The sequence below is a fragment of the Eucalyptus grandis genome, chromosome 3 (assembly GCF_016545825.1).
Source record: "Eucalyptus grandis isolate ANBG69807.140 chromosome 3, ASM1654582v1, whole genome shotgun sequence".
Classification (NCBI taxonomy): Eukaryota; Viridiplantae; Streptophyta; class Magnoliopsida; order Myrtales; family Myrtaceae; genus Eucalyptus; species Eucalyptus grandis.
This window is the reverse complement of record NC_052614.1, coordinates 53,740,990-53,760,623: the sequence shown is the minus strand read 5'-3', so window position 1 is coordinate 53,760,623 and position 19,634 is coordinate 53,740,990. Positions and strand designations below refer to the sequence as shown.

At 41.6% G+C, this 19,634-nt stretch overlaps 4 protein-coding genes across 4 annotated transcripts; 3 read left to right on the top strand and 1 right to left on the bottom strand.

Annotated features, from left to right (window-relative positions):
• The first annotated feature begins 6,544 nt into the window (after positions 1 to 6,544).
• LOC120291221 lies at positions 6,545 to 6,951 on the top strand. The gene has a single exon (XM_039308290.1). It carries the CDS (start codon positions 6,571 to 6,573, stop codon positions 6,949 to 6,951), a length of 381 nt encoding a protein of 126 aa, XP_039164224.1. The 5' UTR covers positions 6,545 to 6,570.
• On the top strand, positions 6,569 to 11,889 carry LOC104437762 (protein tesmin/TSO1-like CXC 5). Its single transcript, XM_010050786.3, has 8 exons — positions 6,569 to 7,063; positions 7,362 to 7,469; positions 7,917 to 8,094; positions 8,208 to 8,558; positions 9,668 to 9,774; positions 9,862 to 9,956; positions 10,472 to 10,891; positions 11,418 to 11,889. Exons 1-8 carry the CDS (start codon positions 6,951 to 6,953, stop codon positions 11,666 to 11,668), a joined length of 1,623 nt encoding a protein of 540 aa, XP_010049088.2. The 5' UTR covers positions 6,569 to 6,950; the 3' UTR covers positions 11,669 to 11,889.
• A 907-nt stretch (positions 11,890 to 12,796) lies between these two features.
• Positions 12,797 to 15,092, bottom strand: LOC104437761 (D-amino-acid transaminase, chloroplastic). Its single transcript, XM_010050785.3, is given in 6 exon segments — positions 12,797 to 13,134; positions 13,222 to 13,446; positions 13,449 to 13,894; positions 14,209 to 14,387; positions 14,504 to 14,553; positions 14,685 to 15,092. Coding segments are annotated over 6 exon segments (1,185 nt in total). The 5' UTR covers positions 14,875 to 15,092; the 3' UTR covers positions 12,797 to 13,039.
• A 959-nt stretch (positions 15,093 to 16,051) lies between these two features.
• LOC104437760 (hypothetical protein) lies at positions 16,052 to 18,682 on the top strand. Its single transcript, XM_010050784.3, has 3 exons — positions 16,052 to 16,701; positions 17,496 to 17,576; positions 17,824 to 18,682. Exons 1-3 carry the CDS (start codon positions 16,323 to 16,325, stop codon positions 18,243 to 18,245), a joined length of 882 nt encoding a protein of 293 aa, XP_010049086.2. The 5' UTR covers positions 16,052 to 16,322; the 3' UTR covers positions 18,246 to 18,682.
• The last annotated feature ends 952 nt before the right edge of the window (positions 18,683 to 19,634 follow it).

The following is a 19,634-nucleotide window of genomic DNA, read 5'->3' as shown; positions in this document are numbered from 1 at the left end:
TACCTCCATCTTGATTAGAAGCAGACCGATCCAAAAAAAAAAAAGAAGAGGAAGCAGAACTTTTCTTTTTTAATTCTCTAATATTTATTATTGTTGAATTTCGATGTAGATGAAGTCTTTAACCAATAGACTCAATTTGAACATTATTTTTCTTTTTTTGTAAACAATCCTTTGCACCAATAGGAAACGAAAAGAAAAGAAATGTGTAGGCCTTTGCCGATGGCCGTATTTCTCTGAAAATGTGCACGAGTTGACAGGAAAGAAACCCTTACAAAGAGAGGTGACATGGTCGATTGTTCTATGATCTGGTCCCAGGAGTTTAAGGTCCCTATTGTTCTTGTGCCCAACATTGTAAATTCTCTAGCAGCTCTTTTCTATCAATAAGGTTTCACATTCTAATAAATTCACTTTGATCTCAGTCATGCTTTTTGTAAATATTCGCTTGTTAAATTTTTTTTAATTATTATATCCTTTTGTATTTTCACTTGAGAAATATAGACTGCAGAATGTCCTTGAAAGAGATACCGAGTAGGAGCGTAGTGTACGGTAGGTATTGAATCCATGAAATGCACAATTTTCTCTATGTGGGATAATAGATTGAAAAAAAAGAGAGAGTAAATGATAGTTGAACATAAAATTAGACAAGTCGTGTAACTCTCGAGCTTTTTCCTTCTTTTTTCTTTCTTCTTTCTAAAGTTGAGAAAGTCCATCTTAGTAAACAAACCCTAAACCTATTTAACACTCAATCAATTTTATAGATCAGATAAAACTCGGGCGATGGTGCAAACGTTGAACTGTTTATACACTGCCAAAAAAGGCGTTCGTGAAGCCTTGTTAAATTAAGAGAAATGGTTGTTTTAGAGATGAAATTCGATGTTGTCGAAAGTGCACTTGAGCAATGGCGTGGTTCGCCGAGTAAGTTAAGGAAACAAAAGTTCTCCATTCAATTATGAGTCTTCTAAAAGGAGCTTTATCTACCTTGTTAAGCTGTCTACTTTTTTTTCTTTTTTTTTGTCCTCAAGCTAAGTTAGATCTCGAGAGATGCCCTTTTTCTTTTTTGCTGTCAGGTCTCAAAAGGGTACCTGTTAATTTAACAAAGGATCCAAATCCATGGAAAAATTATTTTATCGAATCTTTTGTAGTAAGATAGCTGTAGGGTTTTTACATGTTACGGAATACGTTACCCCGATACATGCCATTAGATGTGCTTAATTTAGTAACTAAAGTGTCCTAAGAGCATGTCAATAGATGTAGGGTACCTTTAGACTTTAATCATTTTTGATATGTGAAGAGATTGCATGAGACAACAACTCATTGATACTCTTGTTTTTGTGATCCGGGCCCCTTTGCTGAAAAAGACCTAAACAGATGGGGCTATTGCTTACCATAGCTATTCATCATTTAGTAGCTCTAGTATCTACATGAGTGATGAGAAAAAATGGGCTTATCCTTAAAGAGGTATGTGGTACAGACAAATGAAATTCCAAGACAGATATGGTATCTCTTTTAACACGGCCCTTCTCTCGACTTTATAAGGGACCGCCTCTTACTTTTTAAAATACCATTAATTTACACCATAAGGTTCTTGGGTCTAAAATTTTTTCTAATATACGGGATTTAGAGCGGTAAATGGAGAGCATATTCACAAAATTAACTTATTATAAGCCGAGCGTTTAACCTAATCAAGTGAGAGCATACTCTCATTCGTTCGACCTAATCGAACAAGACTTGGAAGAGAAGATACTCATGCGTCTCGATCCCACGTACCATTTGTTCAGCACGCTTTTGCAAGTTCTCCCATGTCACCATACTGGCCTCGGGCTGGTCGTCGGCAGAGAAGCCCTAAATGGATGGCAATGGAAAAAAAAAAAAATAAAAACAAGGTGAGTCGTGCAAAGAATTATTTAAAATTAGCAGCAATAATTACATTTACTCAAGAAATTTGCTTTGGTCCTATAATTGTATGACACCAAAAATATGGGAAAAATTAAGAGTATACGAACAGCTCAAAAAGCTAATCCATGAGGACCACATCTCATGTTCATATCAGTAGATGAAATATTATTTTGGAAAAAAGAAAGTTTATCTGAATAGTCAATTTGTTTCGGTTCATCTCGATTTGATTTTGGCATGAGTGTTTAATTCACGGAAAACAAATTATTTAGATAACATAACATTTTTTTGAAAAATGATCGCTTATATCATCAACAAAAACAAACAAACGAAAAATATTTTCCATCGCCTACAAAAATATTTAAATATAAATTATTGTTGATAATGGGGAAAAAACTTTTCTTTAGCTAATTATTTTAAGGAATATGAGGGATCATTCATAAGAATATATTTTTCAAATTATTTTATCTTTCGCAAAATAGATGAATCCTAAATGATGTCCGTACTTTCTCTTTATATACTAAGCGAGAATTATGGTGCCTTCGTGGGGTTTTTAATTTTTTTTCTTTATGGTCTAACGAGGCTAACAAAGTGGGTTTGCTATTGATTGGCCGTGCCCGAAATATTCAGATCACGTTTTGATCAGCGAGTCGTCCGAGGATCGCAGAAGGGTGAGAATGAAGCGCTGCGTATGCTTTGATAAAAGCTGAGGAATCTCCCCCATTCTCCATTTAGTGACGGAGGAAGAAGGCAGGAAAAGGGGAGAATCTGATGTTCGAATGATGGCAACCGGACATGTGTGGAGTTGTACCCACGAGGTTGACGGTGTGTCCCCAGGACCAAGAGGTCCTTTTTAGCTCGTACGATCCTCGTCATGGTCCATGCCATGCCATGCATCTTTTGTTCGCACTAAACACTTTGAACCTTTAACCTAATTTCGTTCTTTTAATGCTTCTGGGGGGAAAAAAAGAGAAAGATGTAATAAGAGGGAGGAGAAGGAAGAAACCCTCGGGCTTACGAGCTTAGGAGTGTGCAAAATATTCGGGAACCGTTCGGATCGCTCGGAACCGAACCCTAACCGCCGAACCGGCGGTTCTTGAGGAACTAGTCCGGTTCCCGGTTCCATGGGCGGGTCCACCCGCCCGCCCACCCGGCCAGAACGGAACCTTTTTAATATGAAAAAAAAAATTACTAAAAGAAACCCTAGATCTCACTCACTTCCTTCGTCTTCGGCTCCTAATCCTATCACCATTTCGCCGCGTTTACTTCTCCCACTCGTCCGCATCTCCATGTACTTAAATTTGGTTTTTCTTTCTTTGGCTTGCTTTGATGTTACGTAGTGTTCTATGTTGAAAACCAAAATTATTTCATGTTAAGATCGGTTCCATGGATCCACCCGGGAACCCACCGAACCGACGGTCCGGTTCTCGGTGGTTCCCGATTCCAATTTTTCTGGAACCCAGGTCCTTAGTGGGAGTTCCGGTTCTAGGTCGGAACCGCCCGCCGACCATGCACACCCCTAGTCGAGCCCTTGATGGATCTTGAAACTTTTTGTTTTTAGTTTTTATTTATTTTTGAGGAGGAAGGCTCGACTATTGAGTTGATGGTGTGTAAATTAAACTTGGAGAGGATGGTCTTAGTGATGATGTATGAATCGTAGTAGCAAAGAAACTCAATTGCAGATCGCAAGTATATGACGGGAAATGGCCCTCTAAATCACTCCCCTCTCTCTTCATCCAATGGTGGGGTATGCTCACGCACCATTCCTTTTCAATTGATACACTGTTGGGCGACCCATTTGATCATCATTGGATAAATAGAATATGAAGGTCAACTTATATCAAGGGTTAGCTTTCTCGTACCACTCACTACGTCCACTTTTTCCAGTTTAATCAAGGACAAATCGTCGATGCATCGAGATTAGGGAATTCACTGTGAATTGGTGCCTTAACCCCAAGTAGATGTCAAATACGAGACGTCATGTTTCCTGAAATGTACAAGGTTTGTTATTACTAACTTATGTAGCTAACCCCATAAGAGCAGAATTGGGTACCTACATCTTAAGCTAATCTTCATTTAAGACATCAATGAACTGACGCATGAGTCAATCTAAAGGAGTTGGCCGTGCTTAAAAGAAAGGACTTCTACTTGTTACCTCCACTATCAATGCAGCTAAACATAGTTTACACGTTGGATGATTGACATGTAGAAATACTCCACCGTAAATCAATTTGAAACAAACATATTGATGACCTAACGGTGAGTCAGTTACAATTTCTTCATATTGGCTTTGGGGCTAGTAACAATTCTAAAAGGGGGTCAATTTCATTTTCGGCGTAAAAAAATCGATTACCCATTCACAGTTGGATTAAATGCTCGGCAAACTCAAAACGTATAGTACCCTCAATTTGATGCCACCTAGATTAGTTTCTATCACCTTCAATGTAGATTGGCAAAAAGTTAGACAGTATGGAATGGACACCTTTCTTTAATGGAGTAGTGAATTAGATGCACCAAGTGCATTAGTCCCTGTCCATCTTAGTTCTTAAGTCACTGGTGTAGTGCACCTTATGCTATCTTAGCTCCACTCATTCAGAGATACTCAGGGACAATGCACCAGAGGGAGAGAAATTAGATTTTTATTAACACACAAATGATTCATAAATTATCCTGATTTGTGCATAACATTTTGTGAAAGAGTGCCCTAGGTACACTAAGTTAGCAACTAGCTAAAGAAGTTTTACCGCTTTTCACGTTGATTATATTACATGTGATCGTAACCTAGAAATGTGAATTATGTTTAACGAGTGTCTTCAAAGTACTCATCAAATATAATTTTCGTTACCACTCGCATAATTTGGCACAAGAACATAGAAAGTGAAAGGATGATAAGTTAAATGGGTTTTGAGATGGAAGCGGTGGATAGCTAGTGATGGGGTAAGAAGTTGCCATAGCTGCTCATATCAAATTACTACATCAACTTGCTGAGGGAGCAACTTCCATGAACAAGTTGAATTATTGCGAAGGGCAACCTGAGGAATTTCATGTTTAAATTTTGATGAACTATGATCAGAGAAGCAATTCTTTCTAACTAAGAGTAGTAAAATATAAAGTTCAACGAATCCTATACAACAACACGTTAGTCAAACCATGTTCTTGAAAGTCAAGTATGTCATGATGCTGCAAAAGACTCATTCATCTCCCATTTAACTTGTAGATCACGTGCAAAAATGATTAGCTGTCAATTACATTGCTCAAGCTACTATAGACACATCAAGATTTTAAGGTCTTTTGTAAGGAAAAGGATGATGCAAAAGCTATATCTAAGCACCTTTTTTTCTATATGCCCTCGAGATTTTTCAAAAGGATACCGATGAATCTATTGACTTCGCAATTCTAACGAGAAAAGTCCAAAATTTCTTTCTTAGAATAGACACTGATAAATCTATCGACTTCATAATTTTGACAAGAAAAGTTCAAAAAATTTCTTCCTCATAATGTACAAAAAAACTTGAGAAAAATTCGAATTTTTTTTTCTCTACTCCTTACGAAAAATTCAAAATTACCCAATTTTACTTAGATGAGATTTGCGACTACACAATAAAAAAAATCAACGCATACTTAATTCTTTACTTTGGTATCTTTAAAAACTCCTTACCAAAATAAATATTTTTGAACTCTTTGAAATGTTATTTAAGTTTTTTTATCGCAGTAATGGGCATCTCAATGATAAGAGATCACTTAATTAAATCTTAAACTTGATTTATTAAATTAATCGCTAGCTGTTTTACAATATTTAAAGCCATTTCAGTTTCAAATGCCCCAAGCTCCAATCCCAGCCAAAAAAGGTCAGCGTCTTGTTCCTAATTGGAGTTCGAGTTTCAAATTGCGACCGTCCATTCAGGGCCATCTCGATTCTCCCGTAGGATCCGCCGTACACGTGTCTTCACGCCAAAACGCCACCGACCCCTTACCGCCAAACTCGACCCCCGTCGCTTTACCCATTTTCCCAGCAAAAAGGGCAAACCTAAAGAGCCCGAGCTCATCCGACGGCTTTACATCAGTCGCCTCGCTCCTCTCCCGATCTCTCCCGTCCATCGGAACTTTCAATCTGATCCGCACGATCGTCCACATCGCCAGTCTCACCGTCCGATCGCGACAGGATCACAAAATTCAAAACCATTAGAGGGAGATGAACACGGACTCGCAAGCTTCGATACAGAATCGCAGCACCATCAGTCCCAACTCTCTCTCTCTCTCTCTCTACATCTCTCTCTAAACCCAAAACCTCTCCGCCGTCCGTACGGTCCGCCGCTCGCCGCCGACGGCCGGACGACCTCAATTCGCCGGAGCTTCGGTAACGCGTTCGGTCGGCGGCGAACCGTAACGCCTCGTCGCCCACGCAATGCCGTTTTGCTTCGTCGCCGTTACGGCAGAGAACGAACCTCCGGCAATCGTCCCTTCCGTTCGCGCCGGCGTCCTCGTCCTTCGGATCTCGGAGATAACGCGGTCCCGCCATTGGTGACGTCGTTCGTCGTTGGCGACAGTGACGTATGTGTGGCCTTCAATCTGCTCGCCGTCAATTGAGTTTCGTCTTGCGGAGTCCGAGGTAATCTCGACGACTCGATCGAGCGGCCGAGAGGGAAATCGTTTGGACTAGCGTAGGCCGATTGCGGAATGATGGACGAGAGCGAGGCGGTGTCCGATTTCGCGCCACAGAAGCCGGCGAGACAGTTGGATTTCACGGCAATCTGTAGATCGTCGGCGGCGGCGAGTGTGGCGTTGACGGAGCATCAAGAGCCCCCGGCCCAGCCGCAGCCGCCCCCGCAGTTCGGCACGCAGCTCGAGTTTCGGTTGCCGTCTGAATCGGAATCGCGGCGACAATCCCAGTCGGAGAAGGCGGTTCAGTGGCAGCCTCGGCAAATTCAGCCGCGTCTTTTCCGCCCGGTGCAACTTCAGTCGCCATTGCAGCCGCCGCAGGTTCAGTATCAGTTGAAGTTCTGTGTGCCACAAGGGAAACCGCCACAAGTACAGCTCAGTCTCCACCACCACGGATAATGATCTTGAATTCGAATTTGCAGCCGCAGCCACAGCCGCAGCTGCAGGTGATTCCGTCGACACAGCAGACACATCCTCTGCATAAGGTTCCAGTTCCGGCAGTGGAAGTTGGGTAAAGTTTCTTTTAACGATCACTGTACTTCTATGGACAAATAGAGGTCATTTGCTGCTAATTATTTGTGTTGCAAATCCGTTAGAAATTTCTATAAAAAAAAAAAAAAAAAAAAAGGATTGAGAATTTGAATATTGGGTGTCAATGGTTTCTCTTTACAATGGAATTGAGTTTTGTCATCATTGTTTGGGTGTATATATACCCACACCCACATACACAGACTCGCACATAATTATATCATAAGTTCGAGAATTTTTTTTATATCTGTCTAAACTAAATCGAATCACTTACATTGCAGCAAGCCAGAATCTCCCATTTCACGGCCACAGATTGCTACTGAAGCAAAATATTTTACTCCTACAAAGCCAAAGCTTTGTAATTGCAAGAGTTCTCGATGTCTGAAACTGTAAGCTTATCCTTGTCCATACTGACTTTTGGAATATACAAACTCTGCTCCAAATATTTTGGACATCTTTTATTAGGGTGATGCCTTTCTCTCGTCTCTCCGAGCATGGAGAATTCCGCTGCACGATGAGAGAAAACATGAATACTATGTGTGTGGGGGCTCACCGTGCGGGTGTCTTTGATCACTGGCAGTGGTATAGTACAATTAGGACTCTGTTTCTTTCCACTACTATGTTTAATCCATATTTGTGTCATGATACATAACAGTAGAGTCTCTGGATCTGAGAGTATCCTTGCATTCATGCCAGAAAAGATTAAATTGATCAAATGGATAGCCAGATTTTCATTTTATCAGTTCTGGGTAGTGTCAAGAGATGGTGAGAGCAATGCATTCATTTGTCTCCTGCATTATTATTCTCAATGAGGAAACTGACCTTGAAGCTTTTAGGTACTGCGAATGTTTTTCAGCTGGAGTTTATTGTGATGGTTGCAACTGCATGAACTGTCAGAATAATGAAGAAAATGAGCCTACAAGGAAATTTGCTGTTAGAGCAATCTTAGAAAGAAATCCGGAGGCGTTTAGACCAAAGATTGCTACCAGTCCTCATGGATTACAAGATAATGGGGTATGTGTCTTTTTGTGAATACTCTGTCTTTATTATGTCTCTGTGTGTTGATTACATAGCTACTTCATCTAAAAGTTTTGCTGGGTAATAAACATGTTGAAAACAAAACACAGGATGTGGGGGGAATTCAAATGGTGGGAAAGCACAACAAAGGATGTCAGTGCAAGAAATCTGGGTGCCTCAAGAAATACTGTGAATGTTTCCAGGCTGGTGTTTTGTGCTCTGAAAATTGTAAATGCAAGGATTGCAAGAACTTTGAAGGAAGTGAAGAAAGAATGACTCTCTTCCATGGTACCCATGATGCTATGGCCTACATCCAACGAGCAGCCAATGCCGCGATCAATGGAGCGGTTGGTTCCTCAGGATATGGGGTCCCTCCAGCTATGAAGAAGATAAAACTTGACAATTTTTCCAGTATGCCCCGTAATGGTAGATCCAGCCGAGCAAGTGCCCGGTATCAGCAGGTCTTTTCTCTTTTGCAACCTCGGCTGTACAAGTATATTTCAAAGTGACTTCTGCTTGGATAATTGTGTTTACTTTTCTAAGATGTATGTGTCATAATTGAGACTAACTGGGAAATATAGTCTTTGGAACTATGCGCACTTAAACACACATACACACACAATGTGAGATATGTATGTTTTAAAACTGTTGAAATTATGAAACATGGGTTTGATAGACAGGTCCTTAACCATAGTGTATTGTTGAAGGGACGGTGTGGGCATTTTCAGTGATAATTTGAAAAGGAGAAGGCTCAATCATTCAGTAAAATCCCCCCCCCCTCCCTTTTTTTTTTGTTGAACTACTTTAGCTATCTAATGAAATCACATAGATGGTACTGTGGAGCATATACCTGTTATTGATTGGATAAACATTTCTTATGATGCCCTTGTCACCCTTGGAGCTTAGTGGGGAAAAAGAATGGAGCAATAGAGGTGCTTAGTATCGGAAAAGATGAGTTATAGACTATCACATGATTATTTCGTGCAGTTCTGATACATTCCTTTTTGGGTTTAGACTAGTGTTTGGAACTATTCGGAATATACAAGAAGCGTATGCTTCAAGGATGTTGGAATCTATGAAACATGGTATCTGTAAACCAATCCTTATCCATTTTCATCCATAAGGGACTTCCTGTACATCTCCTGGGGTACAATGGGAGAAAGAGAAGGCGCAACTCTATCACCGGATTTGTCTTTGTCAATTTATTTTAGCTATTTCTAAGTTTGTTAAGAAGATTGGTGGGAAACAAAAGAGAGATTGAAGAAAAGATATTGACTGCCAAATTCATGTGCCTGTGCATGCACTCACATTAGACACACATAAGCATTTAATTTACAATCATCTGCAATAGTGGCTTAATGCCCGATTCTGTTTGAAAAGCTCATGTTTGTGAAACAGTGACTCATCATACACATTTCCATGCTTCTTGAGTTCTTAAGAGGACAAAGCTCTTAAAAAAGAACATTTCAGTCAATTGCCTGGATGGAATTTAGATTCAAACTCTCTTTCTTTGCATTGAGTATCTCTCTTCTCACTGGCCTGTAATGGTGAGTTCTTGCAATTTCTTTAGGAAAGAAAGTCTGGAGCTTATGTCGCTGGTGTGGCTTCTTCCCCATCCACATCTATATTTTACCCAGCTAATGCAGCAATGCCAGGACCTTCCAAATTCACATACAGGTTCTACATTGTTTGTCGAAAATTGAGCATGCTATGGAATAGGGTGATTGTTTTTATCTAACCAAGCATTGGTGATTTTCGCTGAAGATCTCCGCTGGCAAACATGCTCCAACCAGAGGACATGAAGAAATTCTGCTCATTACTGGTTTCCATCTCTACCGAAGCTAGGACTACATTTGCAGGTTCCCACTTTTACATGCAATTGAACTGTAATTTGGCTGTTTTTATGAACTTCGTCTCACGTTTAAACTTATTAATAAGTATGAGGTTTTACAGCTGCCATTTGTTTAATTTTGTTTTCTTTACTAGTTAAATCAGAGCTTTTGAGGCTTTCAACATGCCAATGCTTAAATCTCTGGATGATTCTATATGTTCTTGGACATGTATATTTCGACTGTCTCATTTAGATGGCAATCAAAACTTAGGATGATGGATATTACTATTATTATTATTATTATTGTTATTATTTATGTTTTTTAATATTTGCTTAACTTGATTGTGGAATATCTATTGAGAGTTGCATGAATTGGACCTGCCTTTATGCCATAGTTTGTTGTTTTACATTTTGATGTTTATTTAGTTTTTTTTGCCAGATTTTTTTTTTTATAGTTATTCACCCTTATTTTGTATGAGTTGGACTAGGTTGTTTTGATTTGGTATAGTTCTGTCATCTGAATTTGCTTATTGCTCTATCTAGAGAAGGAAGCCCAGACAGATCAGCAGAAAGAACAGGAAGACATTGAAGACTCACTCCCTCTGTTTGCTAAAGCATTAGAGCATGGTCAAAAGGATAGTGCTGTTCAGAAAGGCATGAATGATGACAACTTGAGTAGGAGTCTAGCAGAAAGAGAAGGAACAATTGATTGTGCGTCCAGTGGAGAGGCTTTGCAAAATGATCAGCCAGTTTCCCCTGAAACGCTTGCATTGATGTGTGAGGAAAAAGATGCTATGCACATGTTAGATGGACTTGAAAATGGAGTTTATGACCATACCTGTCCCACTAGTGCTAAATTTAATAGTGGAGGAGACCGTAGGGGGGCCTATGTGGAGCAGGAAAAGGTTGTCCTAACAACATTCTTGCACTTCCTCGACAATCTCATCACTCATAGAAGTAAAGGTAAGTACCTGGATATCCTTCCTTGCAACCTTTAGGGGTTGTTCCTAATCTGTAGTATTTTAGTCAGTCTGCAATCGATAGCTGCTTGTTCTGTAAATTGCCGTGATGATGTGTTGGCATATTCAACTCCATTTGACTCTTGATGAAAATAATCATTTGCTTTCAAAAGGGGTCCTATAGAGACAACTATTAATGGTCATTTACTTCTCTTTCTCAATATTTTCTTGCCGATGATCTCTTTCTGCATTGTTGGCACAGTTGTTGGCTTTCTTTAGTAATTACAATGTGGCATTTTGTGGAAGTCCACTATTTCTATCAATTATGACAGATATTCTTTGGACTATCATTCGTCATTGAGAAGCTTTGCTCATAAGATTCTACAATGTCTCTAATGTTAGATAACTTGGAAATTTTAATATCTGGTTCAAAAGGACCATTTATGGTTGACCTCAAAGTGTAGATACTCTTATTTGTGTCCTACCAATCTACTCTAAAGGATGATTATGTCCTCTCCACCATGCTGCAGACACATTGTTCGGTCCAGCACTTCAAACTGAGACAAGAAAACGGCCAGAACTCCAAAATGACTGCACAACAGCTGGAAGTGAGCCAGAGAATCGCCCTAACTGCAATGGGGTAAAGTTTCCTCCTACAGAAACTATAGTGGAATCTCAGATAGACAGTGGAGTCTCCTGTTCTAAAGAAAGTTCAACTTTAACCATGGGATTGGCTACTGATAATGCTCATCTAACCTCCAAGATTGAAAATTTGTTGTGATTCGAAGAAAACAGCTGATGAGGCACATTTTTGGCTTTTCATTACGCAGATGCAGCATTTTATTAGGTCCAATAGATATCCTCTGGCAGAAACTAACTAGAGCTTCACTCATTTTTTTATTCGTTTTAACGATTGGGAAGTGGTTTTTCTAGTTTCCCCTTTTCCCCATAATTAACATTCTATATTTAAATTTGGCTAATTATTTTTCTTAAGTTCATGCACGATTCATAAGTGTACAGACCCCGAGCAGTACATATTTCTGGTGGAAAACTCATTATCAGGCTATAGACCACTAGGCTCAACAAAGAATTCAATTGCATGGGATCGTTTGTTAAAACCGTAGTAAATGGGTGGCTCATGAAAGGATAAAGCATTGATTTTTGCACTGCCGGAAAATCATTGCGCTGATATTGAAATCTGTTCTTTGCGTCCATGCGGCGAAAGGAAACCGCAGCAGACAATGTGGTTAAGCAGAGATAGTGAGTACTCATACGTAAAGGTCAGTGCATCAAGCGAACGGTGCTTGAAAAGTTCACAACTAGCATATGGAGTAGAGACGAGCTCAAATATTTGGAAATCATCCCAAATGCTTGATTGAATTATCATTCTGAAAACTATCTAGCTTTGATGAAATTCCATGCTTGTCCAGTTCCCTCGTTTTGTATGGATTCGGAATGAAGTAACACGGTTACAGGGTTTGAATTATGGGTCAGTGATCTGCAGAAACCATATACCGGAGATATACGAAAAGATCTATGTACTGTGCGATAAATTCGACTTACTGAGGATGATATGCCGACGGTATGTTGACTTGCTCATTCGCGACAGAGGTTGCCTTTAGCTTTTCCCAAGGATCCTCGAAAATTATGCATACGTTGTCCGTGACTTTAATAAGTGCAACGCTTGGGTTATGTTAGGCCAGTTCGCACGATAAAGGTCCAATTTCGTTAGCAGATTATAAACACGAACTTCATATCTTCTTGTGGATTTGAGGGAGTTGCAACTTTGATCAACAACAATTACGTCGCGATGGACGATGGAACGGAGAAGACGAGAAGGGGAGATCCGACCTGGTCAAATTCATTAGACGCACGTTTCGATGTCAAGACTGGAAAGGATGCCACGGTAGATTCGAATATTTGCCTGCTTATTCACGCAAGAAGGTGTAACAGAGAGGCAATGGCAGAAACGCTCGCTGGTTCACAGCGTTTTTGAAGTTGCTTAGTGATAATACATTCGAGGCCAACATTTTATCGACGAGGATGAGCATACCCTTTTACAAGACCAACGGATGTGCGTAGCTGTACATTCAAATTGTACGATATGGCGTCGAGAGAAGTCATCTCGGCTCGGCTCAGCCCGGCTCGGCACTCAGTACGGGACGGGAGTACGGACTGTCGAGGGTCCTGATTTCATGTCCTCGATGATGGCATTCAAGAGAAACTGAGTCACGGGACCTTCTTTACCTATCAAAGAGAAAATGCGAAACGCAACTAGTGAACTTGATGCGTGCGATGCTACTAAGACGAGTTGATGCAGCTTATTAAACTTACCGTTGCCGATCACCTGCTCGTCCCACTGGACGACGGAGCGGACGAGAACTCCGCTGCCGATGAGCATCATCTCTTCTGCTGCTTTTCCTTCCTCTACCGTCGCGTTCCCTAGCTTGATCCCCTGAAGTTTGCCCTCGTTCACCAGCGCCTCAGCAATGGTCAGGACCCTTTTCGCGGTGCACCCGCTGAGGATTTTGTCGAAATGCGGCATCACAAGTTCCTTCTCTTCGTGACGAACGCCACGTTCATGTTCGGCCCTTCGGCGATGAATCCTTCGTTATCTAACCATATGGCGGCGTAAGCGCCGTTTTCTTCGGCTTCCATCTTCGACAGCACGTTCGGGAGGTAGTTCACGCTTTTCATGGTGGCGAACTGAGGAGGCTTTATCGGAACCGACGAAGTAACGACTTTGATGCCGCTCGAATCAAATGGCGACTGATCCTGAATCACAATTGCGTACAAAGCGGGTTCGGCACAACCGGAAGGAGAAAGCTGGAAATCACCGGGGCCGGCTGAAAGCCAGTACCTCAGAGACCCTTTTCGACACTTAGAAGCGCTCACGGTTCGGATGAGGATTCTCTTGATGCTTTCTCGATCGAACGGAAGACTGATCTTGGCCATGGATGCCGATCTTACGATGCGATCGAGGTGCTGGTCGAGCTCGTAGAGATGTCTGCGACAAGCGTAAGGAATTACAATCAGCTGTGAACTAAATTTCAGCTACTGCATCTGTATAATTAGAGACACTGTCTCTGTCAATCGACTTGAACATGATTTCTCGATCTCGAACTTGCTACAGCCAGGCATTCGACAAGCATCGGCATCATGAGCGACTCTTAGAATTATCAAAAAAACCATGGAGAGCAGTGGAAAAGAATCGCGCCGACATCGAATCGCTGACGCGCATGCCGACAGTACAATGCCATTCTTCTAGGAATGAACTTTCAGTTTGCGCTTTCAGTTTGCGGAGGCGAAACGCGAACTCACCCATCCGTTATCGCGGCGGTGTCGAAGACGCCGTGCCCCCTGTGAACCATGTGGTCGTCCATGGGGATGACCATGGCCGCCGGATCCGTCACGATGCCGCCGAAGACGCTCGAGTACATGGCGAGATACTGCTGCTTCCCTTTCCATCCCCGCCGCTTCGCCTGCAGCCTCTCGACGGCCTAGACTCACCCCGAAAACGAATTCATCAACCCAAATAGCTACTTTGACTTCGGCCCTTTTGATCAAGCAGCAAGCCACCAGCAAAAACACTCGAACGAGAGAGAGAGAAACTGACCTCCGAGAAAGTCAGGAGCGGCACGTCGGACGCTCGTTGACTGCCGTTATCTACAAAAAGCATCGACATCACTCGAAAACCGATCGAATCACGAAACGGGGTCGAGCGAAAAGAGCGAAGAAGAGCAGTCTGCGGTCAAACGGAGAGGATCCAGCGTTCCGGAGAAGAAAACAGAACTCACCAACTAAAGTCTGCGCTCCCTGGCAGCTCCTGACGATCGCCGTCCTTCCGCGAGTCGCCGCCGTCGCGCGCCGGAGCTTGAAGTCGCGCGGGACCGAGAGCTTGAGCAGGGCCGCGCGAGGACCGGAGTCGGGCGCGCGATCGGCGGGCTTCGCGGCGGATCGAGAGGGGTAGAAGGTCAGGGACGCCATGGGGGAGAGAGAGAGAGAGAGAGAGAGAGAGAGAGAAGGGGGAGGATGACGACGAAGCTCGCCGGAATCGATGGGCAGAGGAGGAGAAAAGAGATGCTGCTGCGACGAAATTCGAGCGGGCGGCAGAGATTCTGGCGGCGCGAGTGGAGCCAAGGAGGTGGCGACGGGGACGACTCCCCGAGCTCCGTCGGAACAAATTCGCCGGCGCTACGGGACGCTTCCACGTCAGCGGCCGGCATTTTGACAAATCAATTTGGCTTTTTTTTTTTGGGAATTTTATTTTATTTTATTCACTGCGTGCGTGTGCAAAGCTGCTCGCCTTCTAGTTAATTAACTAGGGTTCGACGACGCACTTAGCTTAGTAAAAAGCATATTTTAAAGGACGCCGTTTGGTCGAAAGCTTTGGGCCGTAACATTATTTTTTTCGCCGTTGCTTGACAAATGTCTTAAAGTATATTTAGAACTTTCTTTTTATGTCAATTCAAATCATATCGAAAGTAAAAAGACAAGAATTTGTCGTATTAAGAATAAAGAGTATTGCTAACATATAGCCTCTTTCGATGATTGAGTAAGGGTGATTGGCCTCTCACTTCGACCCAAATGCTGTTTGAGTCATCATCACTCAATAGTCAATCAAATTGAAATCAATTACTCAAGGCAAATCAATTAAGCTAAGTGGCTTGATTGCACATTAAAAGTTTGAGAGTACCAATCCCATTGGATAAGAATTGGGTGACGAAAAGTAGACTCAAACTTTAATTCCCTTTGAATATAACTCGTTGGACAAATAAGATAAAAAAAAAAAAAAAAAAAAAAAATTTAACGTGTTTTACAAATGACGAAAATCGAATTATGTAAGTCACAAAATTTGTCGGTCGTAATAAATTTAAAGTAGAAGTCATGCCAAACAGACTTAAGTACATTGGCAACAGAAAGAAAGATGTCCCACAAGGCTCCATTTATGACATGGATGGTACATAGTTATTTACCGTGCCGATCATGACTTATGAACACAGATTACTTTTTTTAATACAAATATATAATATATGTATTCAATTTATTTATTATTGAATAAATTAAAATTTTATTAATCATATTAAATAAATTAAAATTTTATGAATCATGTTAATATTAGATGAAAGTTGGCTATTTTTGTCATCATTCCGGAAAAGAAAAAGAGAGAAGAAAAATGGAGGCACTGTTCCAGAGCTCTCTCCCCATGGGCCCCAAATTCGCGATTCGAAAATTAGGGCTCGCTTCCTCCCCCATTCAATCCGACCCAGCAACCGATCTTCCCAAATCATCCGATCGAATCCCACTCCGAGGAAAATTCCTTCCTGTTCTCCATTTCCGACCGACCATCGATCCTCGAAAGCTCGAACGTTGGAGCGATCTTCCTGCTTCGAATCGGAATTCGACTCGCCCGATCGGGCCTGCAGATTCCCCAAATGGCGATAATCGGCGACGCGCTGCGCCAGGCGTTCATGCCGAAGCGCGAGTACGAGAGCCTCCGCGACGAGGACAAGGCGTGGCTGAAGCTCCAGCGGCCCGCCCTGGTGCTCGTGACCTCGGCGGTCTGCGGCCTGATCCTGGCGTGCACGATCGTCAGCCTGAAGATAGTGTTCCCCGGGGACGGTACCCTGAAGAGGCCGTTCTGCAGCGACCGGAGGGTCCTGCCCCTGTCGATCGACGAGAAGGGCGGGGACGCCGACGCGCTCCCGGGCGCGTTCTACCTGACGGACGCGGAGACGGTGGATTATTATTGGATGGTCGTGTTCGTCCCGTCGGCGATCATTTTCGCGGTGTCCGCCGTGTACCTTGTTGCAGGTGAGCTTGAGTGAGCTCTTTCTTGCTGGGGTTTTATCCTTGAAGTTATTGCGAAAGTTGGCGGTTGTGAGGAAGAGAAGGAGAGCTGAAGAAATGAGCTGTGTGAATTGAGTGGTTGCCTAGTTATGTCCCAAGACTTGATTTTAGGTTCAACCCATGTGTTGTCTTATGAGAGGTCTTTGGAAGGATAAGGTCTTTCAGTATTCGAAACATGCTTTACTGTAGAGAGCCGACCGGAAAATAATTGAGGAAGAAATGGAATGGTAGGTTGGAAGTGAAAATCGTGGATGAGCGTCCATGGCCATCGGAAGAAATGGGCTAAAATGGAAAATGCTGTTGGGAATTCTCGTAGGACTACCTTGCATTCTGTGCAGCAATATGGGAAAGAACAAGTTGAAGTTGAAACTTTGCACATGGTGGTTTTGCCCGATCCTTCTTTGGTCCTTTTGAGATATCGAGTGGACCGTGTACCTGAAGTGTTTCTCTAGTTGGTTATCGCTGCTAATGCACCCTGTTGGCCCAGGGGCTTTGACAAAGAAACGATGATCACACTAACACGTTATGGATTGATAGTTTGATCCTTTCTCCGCCCTTGTATCATTTGGGTTGTTATATATTATATATTCAATGGCCAATCAGTGCGTTGCAAGTCTGCTCTCCATTTTTGGGATCTCCAATGTTGTGCCTTCTTGCTAGATGTCTCAATTTTATCTTGATTATTGTATGAATATGATCATCAAGACGCATAAGACACGATCATTTTTCAGTATCTCATGGTTTTGAGTATTCTGCAGGGTTCACCGTCGCTTACTCTGCTCCAACAAGGCATGGGTGCTTGAAAGTGGTCGAGAATAACTACTGTGCTTCGAGAAGGGGTAAGTGCTGTTTCTTCAATGTTGTGGACACGGTTTGCTCCACCCGCTCCTGCTAATTGAGAACTCAACAACCATTTGCAGTTGCTTTTGGTGGTTGTGTTGCTACAAGTTTTCTCTGTTTGTTATCTGGGACTTCAGAAAACTTCTTTATCAACTTAAATGGATTCCGCCTGGTGTGTGAAGTCTAAAAGAGAAGAAAAGTTCCTCACTGTGCACTGTTTTTAACATTCTTAGTTCATATATGCAGGTGGTGTCCGCTGTCTTTCTATTCTCAATGTCGTCTTTGCTATCATATTTGGCCTTCTGGCGATATTTCTGGGTTCAAGCCTCCTCACATTGGGCAGCAGCTGTTCAGTGCCCCTGTTTTGGTGCTATGAAATATCAACTTGGGGGCTCGTTGTTTTGTACGGAGGGACTGCCTTTTTCCTGAGAAGGAAAGCTGCTTTAATAATCGATGGAGGAGAATACGGTAGTCGAACCCTTGGTCTCGAAATGCTCGAAGCTAATCCATTGGAAGTCACTCCCGACGTGGAAAGACGTGTCAATGAAGGGTTCAAAACATGGATGGGATCATCCCTCTTGTCCTCCGACGAAGAGGAGGATGAGCCGGAAAGCTACGTGGAAGTGCCTCAACCAAGTCTCACTGACTTCAGCGGGCAAAGAGTGTGACTTCAGAAAGAAGAGGTGCCTGGATTCAGACTCGATAGCATTTGCATTTTACCCTGGACCGCTGCAGAGCATTATCGGATTCGGATTTGCTTAAAGCAAATCTGCACTGATGAACTGACACCATCTTAGATTAGATAAGTTTTGGCAATGCTGGGTCAACTGAGGCCTCGTCTCTGACGTCTGGCTATGACCTACTCCGCGGGCAATCCTCATAGCTTGTGAATAATAAATGATTTTTTGCCCTCACATTCTGTAACAGTGTACTTACATGGTATAGCAGTAAAGGAAGCACCATTGCCCTGATGGCTTCTGCACTCAATTCGTTTTGAGTTTTCTCAGTGACAGAAAATGAAACGCTGTGTAGTTTATGACCTTGTGTCACGTGGTTTGATTTGTGACGGGAAAATCACATAAATAGTATTTGAATTTTGTCTCAACATACAATGTGTTTTTTGAACTTTTTTTAATTTGTTCAATATAATCTATTAACTTAATTCAATGTGCAATGTGATTTTGAACTTCTAATTTGTTTAATGTAGTTTATAAACTTTTGTTGAACATTTAATTTGTCTCCAGATTAGATAATTCAAAACTAGATTGAATCAAGTGATATAAAATTTTAGGGATTAAATAGATTATTTATCAAAAGTTGAGGAATAATATTGTATATTATGATAAAACTTAAAAATTATATTGAATAAATTAAAAGTTTATAAATTATTTATATAATTATTTCATTTGTTATATGTGGAAGAATGCACCTGCCAATCTCAAGAAGAGCTCAACTTTGGAAATTGCAAAATTAAAGTGATATCGCATCAACAGGTTGAGTGGAAGTTGCAAAAGTAAATTGAGGAAATTTAAGAACAAAATAGCCAATGACAGTAGAATTTAAGAATAAAATAGCCAATGACTCTACTGTTTGGAAATAGCGCGACTAAATAGTTCCATATATTAATGTCGTAATTATATTGTTGCTTTTTACACGGAAAGATGTTTTAAGCGCAAGCTTATCGCGTTGATATGTTGTGACAATAGTATTTATTAAAGGTGAGCATGGTCCGGATTGAATCGATCAACCCCTAACCTTAGAATCGACCTGTACAGTATTAATCCTCAATTTTTTGGATTGAGAACCAACCCTATTAAGCCTGTGACCAAGGATTGGATCAACCCAAATAGGTTAGATTTGGTTCTAATGTTAATCCGATATTAATCGATAATTTTTTTGTTATATTTTTTTGTACTTTCTAAAAAGGTAAATCTACTATTTCAAATTACATATCCATTGACAATGTGGTGTTGTGCAACCAAAATATAAATACCAATACATATTTAACAAATTTAAGATAAGACAATAGTAGAAATTTCACATACACTAAAAGTAAG

Bases quoted from the DNA above. Each gene is read 5' to 3' on its own strand.
- LOC120291221 (XM_039308290.1), top strand. From the start codon at position 6,571: ATGATGGACGAGAGCGAGGCGGTGTCCGATTTCGCGCCACAGAAGCCG.
- LOC104437762 (XM_010050786.3), top strand. From the start codon at position 6,951: ATGATCTTGAATTCGAATTTGCAGCCGCAGCCACAGCCGCAGCTGCAG. The intron at 8,559-9,667 runs GTCTTTTCTCTT...CAATTTCTTTAG, and splicing joins CAAGTGCCCGGTATCAGCAG to GAAAGAAAGTCTGGAGCTTA. The intron at 9,775-9,861 runs GTTCTACATTGT...TTTTCGCTGAAG, and splicing joins CCTTCCAAATTCACATACAG to ATCTCCGCTGGCAAACATGC.
- LOC104437760 (XM_010050784.3), top strand. From the start codon at position 16,323: ATGGCGATAATCGGCGACGCGCTGCGCCAGGCGTTCATGCCGAAGCGC. The intron at 16,702-17,495 runs GTGAGCTTGAGT...AGTATTCTGCAG, and splicing joins CGCCGTGTACCTTGTTGCAG to GGTTCACCGTCGCTTACTCT. The intron at 17,577-17,823 runs GTAAGTGCTGTT...TCATATATGCAG, and splicing joins CTACTGTGCTTCGAGAAGGG to GTGGTGTCCGCTGTCTTTCT.